The sequence below is a fragment of the Colossoma macropomum genome, unplaced genomic scaffold (genome assembly GCF_904425465.1).
Source record: "Colossoma macropomum unplaced genomic scaffold, Colossoma_macropomum, whole genome shotgun sequence".
NCBI lineage: Eukaryota > Metazoa > Chordata > Actinopteri > Characiformes > Serrasalmidae > Colossoma > Colossoma macropomum.
Window position 1 is genome coordinate 17,477,958 of NW_023494802.1, and position 20,119 is coordinate 17,498,076.

A 20,119-nucleotide genomic window follows, 5' to 3' on the forward strand; every position below is an offset into this window, starting at 1 on the left:
TCCTGTAGTATTTTCTTTTGATAGTTCTACAACATATGGACATCCCATTGTTATTTGCCTTCAGTTTATGATAGAGATAGTGCCGTCTCAGCTCTTTTGTGTGTCAGCGTTTTCCCCCTCCAGACACTCCACTTTTTTTGTATGTCTACAACTAACATCAGCAAAAGGAGAAAAAAAAAGAAAGACGGGGGGGAAAGGGAGGGGTGTAAAAAGCGGAAGAGTGCTGCTGTGTCAGACTGATATCTAGTGCAGTGACAGCTGGGCCTGCTCCCCTTTCTCCCTCTCGCTCTTTCTCTCCCTCTCTCCTCTCCCTCTTTTCTTCTCCTCCACAAAGCCTATTAAGTATGCCATTTGCTCAAAGGGCCCGGAGCCTCCCGTGGCCCCAGGCTCCACCCAAAAGTGTGGCAGCTCTTTGTCATTGTAATGAGGCGGCGAGCCGAGCGCAGCTACTGGAGTTTTCTGTGTGTGTGTGTGTGTGTGTGTGTGTGTGTGTGTATTTACTCAGCGCTCAGCCTGGCCCTGTCTGCCCACTGCTGCTGCTGCTGGGAGCACACACACGAGGGGAGAGAGGGAGGGGTGAAGAGGGAGGACTGAGTGAGAGTGTGTAAACGGAGGTGTCCTGGCTGGGGAATGGCAAAAAGGGGCGAGGGGAGGGGAGTTGGAGGGGTTGGAATGCCCTTTGGCATCTCTAGCCCCTTTTTGAGGGAGCTCCAGAACTAACATTGAGAGACTATCGATGACGATCATGTAGCCTGGCACCCAGACTGAACTCTGTGTGTGTGTGTGTGTGTGTGAGAGAGAGAGAGAGAGAGAGAGAGGGAGAGAGAGAGAGAGAGAGAGAGAGAGACCCTGGGTGATTTTTCTTTGTCATTCTTCTTGACCTTGTCAATACTACTACTAGTGACACTACACACTACTGCTACTACTACAATATCTACTATTAATAATAATATCCACAAAGCAACAACATTAATGCTAATACTACTACTACTACTACTACTACTACTAATAATAATAATAATAATAATAATAATGTTAGCTAAAACGTCAAAAACCTTCCTTTGTCAATCTTTTTTCCTTTATCAATCCTTTCATTACAATTGCTAGTACTACTACCTCTACACTGTTAGAAATAAAGGTTCTGTTCAGGTCCATTTTTCATTCATCAAGGTACAAACAATGTAAATGTTCCCTCAAAGGTACAACAGTGGTTTTAAGGTCTGATTGTGAACCTTAAATAAGTTTTTCCACGTGAAAAGTTCGTATTTGTACCTTTTCATAACCAAATGTTTTAAAACAGAACAGTAAAATAAAAGCCTGGAGACGAGACGGGGTGTGTGGAGTCAGTACAGCTTAGAACATATCATTTCAGTGGATTATGGTTCAGTTATGTTCCCTGAGTAAAGGTACTGAGATGGACCCTTGAGGGGCACTGACCCAGTGACGGTTTAGTGTGTTTTTTCTGAGAGTGTAGTTCTACTAGAAATATTACTAATACAACCACTACAGCAATCACTACTACTAATAATGACATCAACAATTACAACAACAACAACAACAACAACAATAACAATAATAATAATAATAATAATAATAGCGAAAAATAAATTAGCAAACATGTTTTTGTTCTTATTGATCTTGTCAATGCTACTATTACTACTCCTACCATTACTGCTACTTCTACTACTACTATCATTACTACTGCAACTGCAACAGCTACTTTCTTCTGTGAACAGTAGCAGTAATAGTAGAAATAATCAAGTGAAATATGCTACATTAATTAGTCAAAAAATGGTCTTTGTCATTCTTGTTCACCTTGTCAATACTACTACAACAACAATGACAATAATAATAATAATAATAATAATAATAATAATAACAATAATAATAATAATGTTTGCTAAAAAGGTCAAAAACTTTCCTTTTTCATTCTTGATTATTTTATCAATCCTCCTATTACAACTGCTAATACTACTACCACTACTTCTACTAGTACTGTTACTAATACAACCACTACAAATGTATAATATAATTTCTAACTATTTTTACTAATAATATTATTAATACAATGACAACAACAACAACAATTATACTACTACTAATAATAATAATAATAATAATAATAATAATAATAGTGAAAAATGAACTAGTACACATGTTTTTGTAAGTCTTATTGATCTTCTTAATACTACTACTACTAACAGGGCTAACATTACTGCTACTTCTACTGCTACTACTATTACCTTGCGTAGTACAACTACTGCAACTGCAACTACTTTTTCTTATGTGAACAGCAGTAATAATAGTAGTAATAATCATACAAAATATGCTACATTATTTAGTCAGAAAATGGTCTGTCATTCTTGTTTACCTTGTCAATACAACAACTTCTGCTGCCACTACTACCACACTGCTACTACTACTACTACTAATAATAATAATAATAATAATAATAATAATAATAGCTAAAATTTTCTAAAACCTTCCTTTGTCATTCTTGATTACTTTATCACCCTATTGTTCTATTAGTACTATCACTAATACAACCACTTCAACCATCACTACCATGAATAATATCAACAAAACAACAAATACAACAACAACAATCATAAGAATAATGACAATTGTTATTCTCTTTCACCTTGTCAACACTACTACAACAACAATGACTTCTGCTACCACTACTACCACACTGCCACTGCTGCTACTACCAATAATAATCATTTTAATAACAATAATTATGAATCATCATCATCATAACTGTAATGATGACATGTCACATTATGATATGCTACCTCAATTATCTTTTAGGATTTATTTCTCATTCTTGTTGAATTTAATGCTTCTTCTACTTCTACTACTACTACCATTATTACTACTCATAATAACAATAGAGTAGTAGTAGTAGTAGTAGTAGTAGATGTAGTAGTAGAGGTAGAGGTAGACAATAGGAACAGTGATGATAGTAAAATGAAGTGGAAGAGGAACAATATGACAAAAGAAACTGCTTAAAAATCTTTATACTTCATTTTCCTTTGTTGTTTCTTCTAAAGCCTGCACATCAGATTCATTATCACACTATTTACAATATCATGCTGTTTCCTCAAGCTTAGTCATGCCGCTCAGCCAGATGACACAAGAAGATGGAAGGTGCCCCTCCGAGAGAGTGTGTGTTGGTGTGTGTGTGTGTGTCTGTATGAGTAAAAGAGACAGAGGAAGGAAAGAAAGAGAGAGAGAGAGAGAGAGAGAGAGAGAGAGAGAGAGAGAGAGAGAGTGAGGGGGGTTAAGGCGCATGGAGAAATGAAAGGGCACTCATCATGCTCTGGGCCTGATTGTCTTCATAAGTCAGAGTGCATGACTGGGTGCAGCTCCATCTGCGAGACACTGCAGCCGCAGCACTGCTGTCACTCACATCCATCCACTCTTACCTCACTGAGTCAACCAGGCCTGCTTACGCGACACTAATCAGAAATGACACCGTGATCTAACGTGAAGGTCACGTTTATTCCAGCGTCGCTTCACTTAGCTTCACTGGGGATTACAGACAGATTTACAATGCTTCTCTTTCTTATGTCTCATACATCGGTACATTCCTCTCTCTCTCTCTCTCTCTCTCTCTCTCTCTTTCTTGCTTTCTCTCCCTCAGCAGCGCTTCCTCTTGTACGTTCCAACGTTCTCGCCCTGCGTTTGTGCTAACTTTCTTTTCATTTCTTTCCATGCCTCGCAGACAGCTGGAGGGCATGTTAGGATTGAGCAGAGCCTCCTGTAGCGTGGAGATGATGCTGAAAGGTCGAGGAAGAAGGGGAGGGGAGGGTTATAGACTCGTGTGCTGTGTTGAGGACTTGGAGGTGGGGGTGCAGACCCTCACTCGTCGCGAAGAGGAGGCTGTGTGCAGAGTAGACGAGGGGGAAGCCCTGAAGTTAATAGGTTAATGAGTGTTCTGTGCATGGAGATGAATGACGCAGGGTGTCTGGGAGGCCTGTGATAAAGAAAGCGCCGCTCTGGCTCGCAGTTTTAAGGGGGAGCCTCTTACTGTGTTCTCCCTCATCACTATTCCTTACAGTGGGAAACAAGGAACACTGTGTATTAGGGGTATCAATTGAATATTCAGTTAATCATTCCAGAAGACAATGTTAAAAAAAACTCTGTTTTTTTATTCTATGATACGCTGCTGCCAGCCAAGGTCTCTTTTTCTTTTTCCTTCTCTGCTGTTAACCACTTACTCACTAACTGTTATGGACACTAAAAAATCAAAGTTCAGAGTGAACCTCCCTTATTTATATGGGTTATGCATTGTTTGTACCAGTGGCAAGTCATGACTATTAGAGCTAGGCCTTCGGTTTGGGCAGTAAACGTCAAAACACAATCAAAAAACACCAACAGCACAAAATAACATGTTGTATGTTGGTGCACTTGTTCAGAAAAGAGCTCTGACATAAAGTAGCCGCATTTCCATTTCTAACAACTAACCAAAACCTGGTTAGGCCACCCCTCATACTGGCGCTCAGTGATGTATCTAGAACTGCCATAAGGCCTCAAGTGACATTATTTCTCACTTTTGGTTCCATCCATTGTAAATCAACATGAGTTTGGTTGATTCCACTGTCAGTTCCTAATTATGTTAGTGGTTAATTGGATGTGTAAGGCCTTCAGTCCACCTTCTGAAAGCCTAACCAATCAGAGAGACAGTTTGGCTGAATCTACTTGGATACAGGAAACCAAAAAATTCAGATTGGACAGTTTTCCATTGTGGTTTTCAAAGTTTGTAAGCTTTTCATTTCCAACCAAAATGTAACACTGAAATAGAAGTAGTAATGTAATACTTATAATACACAAGCATGATGATTTTATGAAATAAAAATCACAGACTTTTTGTAGTTCACTGTAATCATTAGGCATTCTTTGAGGGCCTGAAGGTTCTACTCTGCTACCTATACTGTAATCATTAGGCTTTCTTTGAGGCCCTGAAGGTTCTACTCTGCTACCTATACTGTAATCATTAGGCTTTCTTTGAGGCCCTGAAGGTTCTACTCTGCTACCTACACTGTAATCATTAGGCTTTCTTTGAGGCCCTGAAGGTTCTACTCTGCTACCTATACTGTAATCATTAGGCTTTCTTTGAGTCCCTGAAGGTTCTACTCTGCTACCTACACTGTAATCATTAGGCTTTCTTTGAGTCCCTGAAGGTTCTACTCTGCTACCTATACTGTAATCATTAGGCTTTCTTTGAGTCCCTGAAGGTTCTACTCTGCTACCTACACTGTAATCATTAGGCTTTCTTTGAGTCCCTGAAGGTTCTACTCTACTACCTACAGTGTACTTCTGAATTTGTCACAGTGTTTAGTTGAGCTGTTTCCCTGTTTGAGAACTAAGAATTGGTGGAAAATTTGTTTGCAACATCAAAAAATGCCAGTATTAAAGAAAACACTTGTAGTGATTTGCAAAAGTTGAATACCTCAGCCAAATGGGGTCATAAAAAAATAAAAAACATAAAATCTAAAACAGTTTTTATTTTTTTCTCCAATTTGTTTAATTTAGCAAATGAACAGTAAAATGTGCAAAAGTGTGTAAGCCTTTTATTTCCAACCAAAATGTAGCATTGAAATAGAAGTAGTAATGTAATACTTGTAATAAACGCATGACGAGTGTATGAATAATATAAAAATTAGATACTTTTCTTAGTTCACAGAAATCATTAGGCTTTCTTTGAGGCCCGGAAGGTTCTACTCTGCTACCTACACTGTATTTCTGAATGTTTAAGCTCTAAACACTTTTGAAATTTATCACAGTGTTTAGTTGAGCTGTTTCCCTGTTTGAGAACTGAGAATTGTTGGAAATGTTGCTTGCAACTTCAAAAAAGTGGCAGTATTAAAGAAAACACTTGTAGTCTTTGTTTGAATACTCCAACCAAATGGGATCATGCGTTGTTGATTTTCTGAATGAAAATAAGTAAACACATCCTCTAGAGGGAAAACACATGGCATATGGCATTTTTCTGCAAACTTTTTTTTTTCTTTTTACTGAATTGTAGATATTGGGAAAAAAAAACATTAAATATAATATATAAAAAACATAAAGTGTAAAATAACTTTTTTTCCCCTAATTTGTTTAATTTAGCAAATGAACAGTAAAATGTGCAAAAGTGTGTAAGCCTTTCATTTCCAACCAAAATGTAACACTGAAATAGAAGTAGTAATGTAATACTTGTAATAAACGCATGATGAGTGTATGAATAATATAAAAATTACAGACTTTTCTTAGTTCACAGAAATCATTAGGCTTTCTTTGAGGCCCTGAAGGTTCTACTCTGCTACCTACACTGTATTTCTGAATGTTTAAGCTCTAAACACTTTTTTATAAATTTGTCACAGTGTTTAGTTGAGCTGTTTCGTTGTTTGAGAACCGAGAATTGGTGGAAAGGTTGCTTGCAATATCAAAAAAGTGGCAGTATTAAAGAAAACACTTTCTTTACACCCCAACCAAATGGAATCATGTATTGTTGATTTTCTGAATGAAAATAAGTGAACACATCCTCTAGAGGGAAAACACCTGGCATAACAATGTTAGCTGCTAGAATTGCTGTATCAACCAAACACTGTATTCCATTGCTGTTCTGGTTGCTACCTCAGTGACTGCTATGCTCATATATGCTAGGCTATCTGCTAATCTGCTAATATGTCATAGTATGTTACATCCTCTTTTGCACAGCTCCACACACTCTCAGTACCGTGTTCTGCCTGTGTTCTGTTTCATATTTACTGTAAATCTTTTGTATTTATTTATTGTACTTTATTGTCTGCACTGTGTTTATTGTATTGTCTCATACTTGTGTTCCTGTGTTGGTCCTGGAGGAATGTTGTACTTGAATATAGCTGGAATGACAATAAAGCTTTGACTTGATTTGATATGGCTTTTTTCTGCAAACCTTTGTGCTTTTTTACTGAATTTTAGATATTGGAAAAAAAACAAAAACATTAAATCTAAAATATAAAAAACATAAAATATAAAATAACTTTTTCCCAATTTGTTCAATTCAGCAAATGAACAGTAAAATGTGCATAAGTGTGTTTACTATTTATTTTTTTACTTAGAAAATCAACATGTAATTTGACCGGGGCACCCAAACTTTTGCATAAGACTGTGTTTTCAAAGACAATTACATACTATTTAGGTTTTACACACTGATGTTTAGATTATAAACATGTCCATGGTTTTACAGCGTGTTGCAGCATGTTCTGGGCCTGTAGAAGTTCACCACACTACTACTACACTAATGAATGCTAATGGTGCAGTACTGCTTCATATGGTGCAGCCTTTGTTTTCAGGCACCACTATGAAACGGCAGATTCCCAAAACAGGGCCCTATGTAGTGAATATGCCATAGTTTTGGACATAGCCTCTTTTTTTCTTTGCAAACAGGCAAATTTAATAAGCAAGCAAATCCATTACATGTTCGCTCGCCATGGTAACGCGCAGGAGTATACAGGCCTGGAGAGGACACGGCTTATCAAAAGAGCCATCTGCTGAAGGGGGGAGGCCAGGGCCTGCCAAGCCCACCGGGGGGAGTTCCACACCCTGCTTTTCTCCTCTCCTTTTCCTCTTTTCCCTCTCTCCTTCCTCTCCGCCGGCAGACGCCTTCCTCATGACATTCTTTGGCTCTGCTTGTTGCTTGTTTGTTTTTGCTTGAATGAATGATTAAGGACAAAAATTCAGGATCGTTGGAGAGGAGGGGAGCGATAATGATGTAATAGAGTGTAAAGCACAAAGCGCAGGGATGGAGAGACAAGAGGAGAGTGTGTAGCCAAAAAGAGAAAAGGAGAGCAAGGTTCAGAGAGGGAGGGAGGCAGGCAGGTGGAGGGGTGCCAAAGGGATTTGTGTGAAGACTCGAGTCTTCATATCAGTGTACAAATCCAGGCTCGGTACACCAGCCCACTGCTATTTACACTGGATTCTAAAGCATTTGGTTTACCTGAGAACGTAAACGTTCCTGATGAAAGAAGGAATTGGTACCAAACAGAACGTTTCTAGGCCTGTCCTTCTCTCATCTTCCTCTGTCTTTATCAACAAAAATGTGAAAAAAACAACTTATATCTCCATTTTTGTCACTTTTTACTTTTTTACATAATTGGAAAACACCAGCTGAAAATCTCTTGAGGATTAGACTTATAGAAATGGTTGAAAATTACAAAAAAATATATTTTCACAGTAAAGTTTGTTATAAGTTACGGAATTTTTTCCTTCTCCTGTAAAGTCACTATTTTGGAGATGGAGGTATTGACAGTGATGTGTTTGCCACTACAAGCCAAGCATGTTCAGTTGTTTTCTTTTCTGTTTGTACTTGTTGTTTACCTCTCACAAGCAAACGTGTGCAGAACAAATTATGAAAAGAGACATTAATCTACTCTAATCTGTGTGAGCACAAGAAATTTGGAAAAAAAAGAAAAAACATATTTTACTCCTAAGATACTTTATTCCACTACTAACTCAGTTTTGATAGAAAAATTACATAACCAAGCGATTTGTTCAGACAAAATACAGCTGTTTGCAAATGTTTGGGTGCCAGAGTCAAATTACATGCATTATTGTTTGTTTGTTTGTTTTTTTGTTGTTTTTCCATGTGAAAATAAGTTAAGACATCCTTTACAGAGAACATGCTCTGCACAGTTTAATACCGTTTATTTGCTGAATTGAACATGTTGGGGAAAGAAGAACATAAAATATGGTCTGTGTAAAAATAAGGCATGTTTTATATTTTACAGTAAATTTGTTTTCCAATATGTTAAACTCAGTAAATAAATAGAAATTATGTACTAAAATGTACAGATAAATGCCATATTTAAGTTTGCTCCCTGTATAGGACATATTAACTTATTTTCCTTTAGAAAAACACTAAACGTACCATTTTGCCAGGGGTGTTCAAACTTTTGACTACGACTGTATAATCTAGAAACAGCTGCTGTTCATCCAGTGAAAGGCAGTTACTCTACGTGATCTTCCTCACTCAGAGTGCTGGCAAAGATTTGAATATAGCTGTTATCCTAGGTTTCCTTAACTACCCTGGAGGTTGAATGCTAGCACTGTTATGTCATGGATTGATCAGTACCTTACAGGTGGTGATAGTGTGCTAGAAGAGCTCAAGTATTTTTTTATTTTTATTTTTATTAGGATACACTGATGCATATGTGAGGCGACATGAAGTTATGTACAACTGTGAGCATCAGGTATTTAAAAAAATGAACAGTGTTGTGCTTAAGTCCTTGGACAGGGGTGCCCAGTCCTGGTCCTGGCAATCTACCACCCTGGAGAGTTCAGACCCAGCACACCTGGCTCTAATGGCCAGGTGCCCTTGAAGGTCTTCATTACATGGTGTGATATATTAGGGTTGGAGCTAAACTCTTCAGGGTGGTAGATCTCCAGGCCATTTACAAAAATAATATGTAAACTTGTTTATCTGGGTGAAACATTAATTTGTCCAAAATTCACTCAATTCAATAAACAAATAAACAATACTTCAGTATGTTTGCTTAACCCTTTCCAAAGTTGTCCTGGAGGAAGTTCAGTATTTTTACAAGCAAAAACACACGTATTGTTGAGATCAATCTTTTTAATTATTTTAAGACTTTTACACAGTACTGCACATTATTAAGGTACTCTCATAAGCTACTTTAGGCTCCTCTGGTAATTGTAGGCTGTCCTCTTAACCCTTTAAATGGCCAGGGTCCACAGGTAAGCCCGAAGTTTCATTACACACTTCTATAACCTAAGAATAGCTGTAGTCCCTGTAGTTACTGAATAATAAACCTTAGTATGTAATAAACCTATTATATTATAGATAACCTACCTATTATAGATCCTATTGTTTATTCTGGAAAATATATAATATTAACTTCTTTATTTAACTATTTTAGGTGCTTCTGCAGGATATCCTTTCAATAGTAAAGGCAGTCAATCTTACAGCAAAGTCAGGAAAATGCATTAATCTTCTGTATCTGAGCTCCAGAAACTTTGGGGATGTAATAATAACTACTAGCTGTATGATGTCAATGTGTATAGTCTTCAGGAAACCTGGAAACATTAAATTGTAGGCTTTTTTCAAAGTTTCTGTGTCACTAAATCATTAAAAATTCACACTGAAAAAAAGTTTGCCAGTTCAACCTAAAACATTTAGTTTCACATAAATGCTTTAAATAAACACAGCAAAGTTTTAGTTCTGCTAAACAAACAAAAACAATTTTTTGTATCAGTTCAGATCTCAAAAGCACTTCAAATCAACTTCTGTTCAACCTCTGTAGTGTAAACCAAGTTATTCAGAGTGGTTTGATGTGAAATGGTTTAATGTAGAAAAACTTAATTGTGATGATAGGAACCGAACGTCTGAAAGCTCCCTCACAGAAAGTTATTACATGAAATGCTTATACATATGCAGCCTGATGTCTGAAACATTGTTTAACAACGGTTTTGAGATGATTTTGGTCTCAAACATATTTTTTTAAACAAATTCATGTTGGAGAGGTACATGCAGGGTGTTGTAAGGCAAAATAGCCCCCCAAGGAAACTTACTTTTGTACTATTTTTTAGTACTATTTTACCTTCATCAACATTACATATCATTCCACATAAAAACTTGTGTAGATTCACTGGTCATTTTGGACAGTACACTGTAAAAAGTGGCTCGTCAGATCTACTTAAAAAGTTACGTCATGTGGTAACAAGAAATTGAATTAGTTTTATTCAACTTAAAAAAAACACTTTGACTGTAAGAATCATTCATTCAGAGTATTTATTTAGGTTGAATAAAGCTAGTTAATTTACTTGTTACCACATGAAGTATTTTTTGAGTAAATCTGACGAGACTTTTTACAGTGTAAATAAGATGGTCATATTTGTGTGGTAGACACCGTGCCCCCTGTTTCCTATCACCATCAGTGGTGGACAGTAACAAAGTAAATGTAATTCGTTACTGTACTTAAGTAGTTTTTGTGTATCTGTACTTTACTGAAGTATTTCCATTTTGGGTGACTTTTTACTTTCACTCCACTACATTTCAAAGTCAAATATCTTACTTTTTACTCCACTACATCATGAGAAATCTGTCGTTCCTTTTGTCTTATGTGTGTATAGAAACATAACATGTCAAAATGAAAGAAGCGCAAAGCAAAAACACCAATCAGGCCACAGCGCACTTTGTTTTGAGCTTGTTTTGACCTATTGGACATACCGACCCAGTGCAAGCATAGAGTTCAATATCAGTGCAGCAGCGTAAGATTTTGGGAGTGTCTATTCAACATAAATGATGAACTAACCTAACTTTGTGTAAATAGACCACAGTATAGAAATATGTACTCATATGCAGTTGTGACTGACGTGTCTTTTTTCTGAATTTATACAAACAATATTTCATTTTATAGTAAATTAGTTTTGGCTAGTTTATGTTTACGAACAGAGACCTACAGATGCAGTTTAGTAAAGGAAACTCATTTGTGAACCTGAGTTTAAAGTCTTTATTAAACTTAAACTTGTAACTAAGCTGCAAATAAATCTTAAACTGAAACTTTGCTTGTTCACAAAAAGTTATTTCAGGGCCACTCAGTTCTACCTGATGGAAACTGTTTGCCTTCAGTGTTTTGTGCTTATGATAATTTTAATAGACATCAGCGTCACTAATTAATGGCATTCTATTAAAAGACTGGTTTACCAAGAGAGACACTGCAGTATTTTAACCTAAAATGAGTTGATGAAGCGAGTCTTGTTACAAAAATGGTAAAAGGACATCAGAGTCATAATTAATATTTTAGTACTTTCACTTTTGAAACTTAAGTACATTTGAAGGCAAATACTTTTGTACTTTTACTCAAGTGGAGGTCTAAAGGGAGGAACTTCTACTTTTACTGGAGTAATATTGTACCTTGGGTCTCAACTCAAGTACATGGTTTGTGTACTTCGTCCACCACTGATCACCATCATAAAGAAACCAGAATTTGACATCAAGCCACTGCTTTGTTTACATCTCAATGGCTGAATTCTGCAGACAGTTTGAGACAAAGACGGTGGAATTCCCCTTTAACAGGGAAGCTGATTTGACTATATTTGCTGCCACAGCCTTTGTGTTGGCATTCAGTTGAAAGCTAAAGCCGGAGCTCTCTGATTGGCTGCGAGTCTGCCAGCGCAGAGATACAAGCACTCCCAGCGCGGTCTGTGATTGGTTGACCGAGGAGGCCCCTCCTGCACCACCTGCGCGAGAGAAGTTGTACTCGGTTGCTCTGAACTTTTCCCCTCAGGAGTTTTTACTTTGTCAGAGTGAGCGCTCGCGCGGCGGAAACAGCAGAGCGCGACCATGAAGCTGTGTGGATCTTTCTTAGGTCAGTCAGCTTTTCCTTCTGCTTTCTCAGCACAGTCCTTTACTGTAAAGAGTCTGGTTTGAAGCTGTTACAGATTCCTGGAGGAGCAGGCTTTGTTGTTTACTCTGGGAAGACTGAGCGGTTTTACGTTAAAGTGACTCAGCTGCCTCACGAACAGACCACATTAGTGAAAGTGAACACACTGGTGACAAAAATGAAAGGGTTATTTTACAGCATGTTCTGTTTTGAGTAGTAAAATAAGAAATGGGTCTCCTGGTTTTCTTCCACGGGCTGTTTCTGAGCTGCGTAAAGGCAGTTTATGTAAAGTAGGCTAGCCATCTTTGTGCCTCTGAGGTAGCTACTCGTTTCTTTATCGTGTATTTCTGTGGAAAAGCTAGTTACTTTACCGTCACCTGTTGAACAGTGAGGCTGGAACTGGTCAGCTTCTTTTTCCCCAGCTGCTTGTTCTAATTTCACCGTTCCACCTTAAATGGTGCAGCAGTTCCATTCCGGCGCCTCAGGCCGCGGTCTCAGGCGCACCATTTAAGGTGGAACGGGAAAATTCGAACAAGAAGCTGGCCCAACTTAGCCTCGTTTAGAAAACTGTGAAAAAAATGTGGGTCATGTTTGAAAAACAAGCCTTAATTTTCTGAGGTTAATGGAAAAATGTGCGCCGTAGCCCGCCTGTCTGTTTATGTGTCCGGCTTTTTATTAAGGCCACGTCTGTGCCTGTGATGGATGGCCTCAGAGCTGTGCGTGTTCATTTTGTTTGAGCCTATCTTTCAGGATCTTTCTCGCCCTTTGCTGAACTTCAGAGCCGCTGAACTACTTAGACAAAGGGCGGTTTGTTGTCCACGGGGAGCAGAATGGCTGCGGAGGGGACAATGCGAGCCCGGGGGCGCATTCACAAACTTTTTCTCTTGTTGTCTGTCGGCTTGTTCCATCTGTCGCAGGCCTTGGCTGAGCTGGGGCCTCTCAACTTGGCTCCCTGAGCCGCCTTATGCAGTATTTATACTGACCACACTCTCGCCACAATGCGGCCACCGGGCTCTTTGTGCTGCGAGGAGACGTGCTGACCCCAGCGGCTGATGTTCAGCGCTGGCTGTGGTGAGGAACAAGGAGTCATTGGGTTCACAGCCTAACAGAAGCGGTGTCTGGCTGGTTAGACAGGCTGAAAGTGGTGGGCTCTGAAACAGATGACACACCAGAGCAAATGACTGTTTAGAGCTAAGAACTTTTCCTGCTTTTCTCCTTCATGAAAATATATACTGATGTCCTGTTTTGGGTCCGTTGTTGATTTTATGATCTCTCAATAGGAATCCTAATCTAAGTCTGCTCAACTAAAATTGATAAAGTAACTGAAGACACAGATTTTCTTGAATTAACTCAGCTTTAGGACACCACAGTTCGCCCGACTTGACTTCTTAGATGAGTTAAAAATTGTCCCGAATGCTCTCTCTAGTTCTGCATCTCCCTTAGATAAACAAAAGAATTTGCATTTTTTATTCAGCTGGGACTCACACAGTCCCAACAGGCATTTCCCCTCTTGGGTTGCCAGATCTGGACAGCTGTGGCTTTGCTAAAACAACAAATACTTTCTACAAACACCTATTAAACACTTATGGACACAAAATCATACTTCACGTGTTCCTGAGTGGTGTAACAGACTGAGCCATCGCCCCAACAGGAGGTTGTGAGTTTGAGCAGCGATGCCACAGCCATCCATAAGTGAGTAGCTAAGAGGAGAAAATGTCTATAGTACTGAGTGATGGAAAGAATTTTGGCTAGTGGTGAAATTGAGTGTTAAAAAAAAAACTGAGAAGCAGAACTAAAAAATTAAGAGAACTTTTGTCTAAGAAGGCTGAGTTTGTTGAGCTCTTGTGCCCTCAAGTTGTGTCAACTCCGAAACTAAGAAAAGCTGTGTAATCAGTTATTATATCATTTTAAGCTGTGCTGACTTTCATCAGTATATGTTCCCCTTTTGATGAGGTGGTTCTCTGAAAACACGGATTTACACAGTTCCCCCCACCCTTACCGAAGTTTTTACTCTTACTATCTTAGACGTTTGCTTCTTTAGCTTTGTACTGGAGCTATAAGGCTGAAGCTAAAAAGCAGTGCAAGTGTTTATGTGCCAAATTAAACATTCAACACTAAATTTGTTTTGGCCAATTAACAATGTTTGCAGTAATAGGAAAAATGTAAGACATGATTTTTTTAAGGTTCTTAAATCTTTCTTGTCTTTTACTTAAGGTTCTAGAGAACACCTTCAATTACATCGTATGGAGGTTCTTTAAACTTTAGAAAGCTCCTTCACACTCAGACTCTTTTTCAGAGTGGTTCTTTGAAGAACCTCCATTTGAAATGTTCTGTAAGGGAACCAAAAGTGGCTCCAAAGCATACTTTCTTTGTGTATTTCGTCCCAATCTTTCTAACTGCCAGCTAGATTGTGGCAGTGGTTGAAGATAAACTATCCTCTAAGCGTGACCAAGGACAGCGGCATTCTCTTCTACTGTATTCTACTCTGTCGGCTTTAACTTCCTCATGTTTTTATCAGCAGCCGCTCAGCTGATCCTAGTGAAGGTTACAAAGTTCTCACTCAGATCACTGATCCGACTGTAACTGGCATCATTTTCAAGGATCTCGTTAACTACACGTCTCCAAAGCTGTGATAATGTGTTAAAAGAAGAGTCCTGTGAAGAGCATAAACAGTATCTGCATGCCCCGCCTGTTTGGCCTCATGTCGCTGTCCATGGTGCTCGTGTGGGTCACTCTGGAGCTGTCTGTGGTGCTGAAGCTCACTCGAGTGCAGACTCTTCATACGTGCTTCCTCTGTCTTGTTTTTCTTTCATCACTGGCTTTACATCCTTGGAGATGCTCACAGAAGCAATCAGCACCACCCTGCACCTCTGACTCCCGGTCTCAGCCAAGCGCTTAGGACAGGGGAACTTATTTTGCATGTGTATATATATTTTTTGTCTCTCTCCCTCTCTCTTCTTGGCCTTTTGTTTATTGGATTGTGTCTCCTTATGCGAAGCTTTTGCTCGGCGTCGCGCGAACCGAAATCATATTGATGCGGCGTGGACGTTCCGTGATTGATTTCAGCTCCAATGCATAACAATAGGATAGCAGGGGGGGAAAAAAGAGCCTGCCGCAAAGAGATAAGAATTTAATAGAATTTGTGAAAGGCGAAGGTTGGCTTTTTGAAAATTTCCCCCGCGCGCAGCGTGGAGACAGCAGATAAAGAGTGGCATTTGTGGAGAATATTCTCAAATGGCTTGTAATGAATGGTTGTCATTTTCACTAATGGTTACAAAACAACAAAGCAAAACAACGGTGTGAGCAACATTTGGGAGCCGGTCCAAGTTGCACTCGTCTGTTCACTTAGTAATGTTAGTAGAGTAGCTGGGCAGCCTTTTAAAGTTGCTTTATGTGTTGCTCTGCTTCGGTCAGGTTGTTTTTTTTATGTATTTGTGTGCAGTTTTTTCCAGTTAAGCATCAAATAAATATGTTTTGCTTTTTATGTTTCTACACATGCATGACAAGTAAGAGTGGATGTGTATAATATCACACTGAGTTGCAATGCAGTGAACTGACTTGTACATCTTTTCCACAAAAACTGGACACATTGATACACACTTATAGCCAAAAGTGAGTAAACTAAAAAGACACAATTGCATTAATGTAATATATCATTGTGCAAACAAAGTCTAAGCTTTTAATGTAATTGAATATAACAGTACACTCTCAGAAATAAAGGTACTAAACTGTCACTGGGGCAGGACCCCTCCTGTCACTGGGGTGGGACCTCAAGGGTCCATCTCAGTACCTTTAGTCAGGGAACATAACTGAACCATAATCCACTGATATGATATGTTCTAAGCTGTACTGACTCCACACACCCCGTCTCGTCTCCAGGCTTTTATTTTACTGTTCTGTTTTAAAACATTCAGTTATGAAAAGGTACAAATACAAACTTTTCACCTGGAAAAACTTATTTAAGGTTCACAATCAGACCTTAAAACCACTGTTGTACCTTTGAGGGAACATTTACATTGTTTGTACCTTGATGAACGTAAAAAGGATCCTGAACAGAACGGTGTTTTTTGTTAACAGTGTATTTTGACCAGTTCTTTTGGTCCGTTCATAATCAAGTGAGTCAAATGAATCAAGTAAATTCAGCGCACTTTGTTTCACTCTGTGTTTGTTTATATGTTGTGGCTTTGCTTGCCGGGATGGACCGAGTTCGGTAAACTACAGTGTGGCCATTTTCAAAGCCTTTCAGCCCCTAACGCAGAGCTGGCACCCCCTCCTGGGACTGTAAATGCAGGCGTCCGTTGAAAAAAAAGTCTCTTGCCTGTATCCTTTAAAGGGCGCAGCGCTATAGATGCTATCGTGCGCTGTGTAAGTTGGAGCGCGCGTGGACGCCTTGCCCCAGAAAATCGCATTGTGTGAATCAGCGGACAGTACCACTCGGGACGGCGCGCGGGGGGAGAGGTTCACATCGCGCTGGTGACATATGCATGCTTTTGTGGAATATTAAAGATTAATCACCGGGCGCGAAATAAGCGGCTTATGTGCCTTTAGTTGTTCAGAGCAGACTGCCAGACTGACTCTTGCAGCGTGTGCGCGCGCGCGCGCGAGCTTGTGTGTGTGTGTGTGCGCGCGAGAAACATTTTACATCCAAAACACATTAGTGTTTCCAATAGACGGCCAAATATGTGTCCGATAGACAACTATTGAACACTTATATTGGATGAAAGTATTTGCGCGCGCTCGAGTGAGTCGCGAACGAGCGTTTTAGGCTGTTTCTGGAGAGAGAGAGAGAGAGAGAGAGAGAGCGCGAACGAGCGTTCACGGGTTTATAGCCTATATCTAGAGAGAAAGAGAGAGAGAGAGCGCGAGCGAGTGTGTGTGTGTGTGTGTGTGTGTGTGTGTATCTATTTCTACACATGCCCAGTGAGTGATAGTGGGGGGTACCCAAAAGCCCAGCCCATCTGATGCTGTAGGTTTTACTACAGCTTTCGTGATGTCATGGCAAAGGGCGGAGGGAGGAGGAGGAGGAGGAGGAGGAGGAGGTGGGCTGGTGGTGGTTGGGGGGGATAAGGGGGGGAGACAATGGCTCATGAGGGAAAGGTAAGTCAATATTACGTTTTCTCGCTGACAAAGGCAAATGAAGCCATGTTTTTCTGCTTACAAACAAGTCACACTGACCGCCCCGCCGTGGAGCCGCGCGCGCCCCGAGCAGCAGCACCCACAGCAGCAGCATCAGCAGCAGCATCAGCATCAGGAAAGGCCCGCTTCCTCGCGCCCCGTCCAGCGAGTCCATCTGGATACCAGCAGAGCAGCAGCAGAGTTTAGACCTTTTATAAACATCTGTGCATGGGATCGTTCGCTTTAAACGGTCTGACAGCGCGCTGAGCCCGTCACGAGCACAGAGAGCGAGGACCTTCACGAGCCGTCGACGCTTGTTTTTTCGGAATTACCCCTCACTCAGGTAAATACGATGCGTTTTTTTAATATTTAAAACACTCCATTTGTGTGCTTAGTATTTTTGCATTTAGTGCTATTTTGGCTGTTTTTGTTTACTTCATTAAAATAAAACAAACAAAAAACACAGCCGTCTCCCACTCAACTCCGAAGATCGTTCAGACTCCCACTGAAAACTCTCGGTCCAAAGCTCTCCAAAAAACGCCTCGAAATCGACCCCCCAGAAGCGAGCTGGGCTCGTCTCGCTGCCCAACCTCAGAGACCGGGGCTAAGGGCGTTTCAGTGCACGCGCGGAAGGCGTTTGATGGCTATTTGATACGGCCGGAGAAGTTGTTTTCCTACTGAACCCTCGAAGCTCTTCAGCGAAGCTGCTCTGAACGGGCTTCGCTGAGAGATCTGACCACGTTAATGCTCCAACTCTGACCGCGATGTCTGTCAGAAGCTGCCGGCGGTGCGGAGAGGAGAGGAGTGAGGAGTTGGAAGTGGCGGAGAGGAGACGGTGTGTTTGCGCACTTTGGCGCAGGAACCTTCATTTCTACCGTATGGCTGCTTCGTAGATTGTGACTGGGAACGCTTCTGCTACGTGTCTTTGGCTTCCTGTTTGGATTTAGTGCGTAACTGGCGTCCAGCATCAAGCGTCCCGGTGTTTCCTCGATAATTCAGCCGCGTTCGAGCCTCGTAGTTGCGGCTCGGAGAGTTAGTTCTCCATATGGCTGCGCGTAATTAAGGTCGAACAATGGGCGTAGCACCGGACTCCCGGCCGAGCGCGCGGATGGCGTGGAGGAGGAAGAAGAGGAAGAGGAGGGGTAGAGGGGTGGGGAGGGGGTGGCCATTTGTTTTTTTTGTTTTTTTCCCTGCAGTAGAAAACAGAGTGGAGATGCTCTCTTTAAATGTCAACCGCCCCTGGTGAGATGCGCCAGAGAAAGTCATGAGACATGAAGTGAGAGCAGAAGAGGCAGTGACTCTCTCTCTCCCTCTCTCCCTCTCTCTCTCTCTCTCGTCAGGGGTGAAGCTTCACGCACGTACCGCTCCTCCTTTTTTTTTAATCTATTTTTTCCCCCCGCTGCCGTCTCGCGTTCTCATGTTTTCATCGCGACATGTTCTGCGTTGGGCGAAGGGATCACATCAAAACCACCTGCAACCAAGATGGTGGTCGCGCGTTTGTTTGAAGGCGATTTGTTTTCCGTTCAAAGTATGTGCAACTTATTCGCTGCACGAGTGGGGATCCATAAATTCGTGCTTTAAAGGGGAACTCCACCAATTTTCCAAAATGCCTGTATGAGTCTGCGTAATCGAGATGTAAACAAAGTCATTCAGGGTGGTTTGACGGAAAGTGGTTCACTGAAACTTACGAACTCACATTTTGTTTCAGTGAAAGTGATAGGAACCAGGGGTCACGGTGTCTAGCCTTTTTATTTACTATCCCAAAGCATTGGTGAATCTATACGTCCTCTGAGTTTATATATATACATATATACATATATATATATATATATATATATATATATATATATATTTATGTAATGTTTCAAATAGTAAAATAGTCATAAATCTGGAAAAATGTGTTTTCTTTTGAGGAATTTGTTGCCTTATAACGTCCTGCATGCATCCTTTCAACATGAATGGGTTTTAAAAGATATATTTTTGGGCCAAACAATGTCTCAGGCATTGGGCAGCGAGCTTATTCACGGTCACTTCATGTAATAGCTTTCTGTGAGGGAGCTTTTAGTGTCATTAAATATTTCAGACGTCTGGTTCCTATCACCACCACTGTTAACGTTCTGACTCTGTGTGTTTCCCTAGAGTGGAGCATTTCACATCAGACCACTCTGAGTGACTTTGTTTACATCTTAATGATTCAGTTATACAGAATTTTTGAAAAGCCAGTGGAATTCTCCTTTAATAGATGCTGCCGATTGCTGTTTTACTAGCTTAATAATCATCGCCCAAGCTCGTAAGAACCAGAACCCAACCATGACATTGCCTTACGATCATACCCTTATAACCCATTAGTGCTGCTGATAGTTTTACTGCTGCTGTTTGTCTGCTCGATGCTGTTCTAGCCACTGAAAGATCCAATAGGAGCTTCTTTGGTGTTGAGTTGTTGTGATGTTTGGTGTCTTACTAGCGCTTCACTGGTGCTATTATTGGCATTACTCTTACAATAGAATCTAAACGTGCTCCAAAATCCATTCACTTGTATACCAGCCGTTTTCTAGACGGTCCTTCATTTATTGTTATTTTTTTATCCCATTCTCCTGGAAACTGACGTTTTTTTTCAATAACTTTTTGGC

The 20,119-nt window shown here is 40.3% G+C and overlaps 1 protein-coding gene across 1 annotated transcript in view; it reads left to right on the forward strand.

Annotated features, from left to right (window-relative positions):
- The first annotated feature begins 12,277 nt into the window (after positions 1 to 12,277).
- myt1b (myelin transcription factor 1b) overlaps positions 12,278 to 20,119 on the forward strand; it is a 71,540-nt gene continuing 63,698 nt past the window's right edge. The window contains exon 1 of the mRNA XM_036591993.1: positions 12,278 to 12,359. Coding sequence (XP_036447886.1) covers positions 12,335 to 12,359 — 25 coding nt within the window. The 5' untranslated portion in view covers positions 12,278 to 12,334. The remainder of the gene's footprint in view (positions 12,360 to 20,119) is intronic.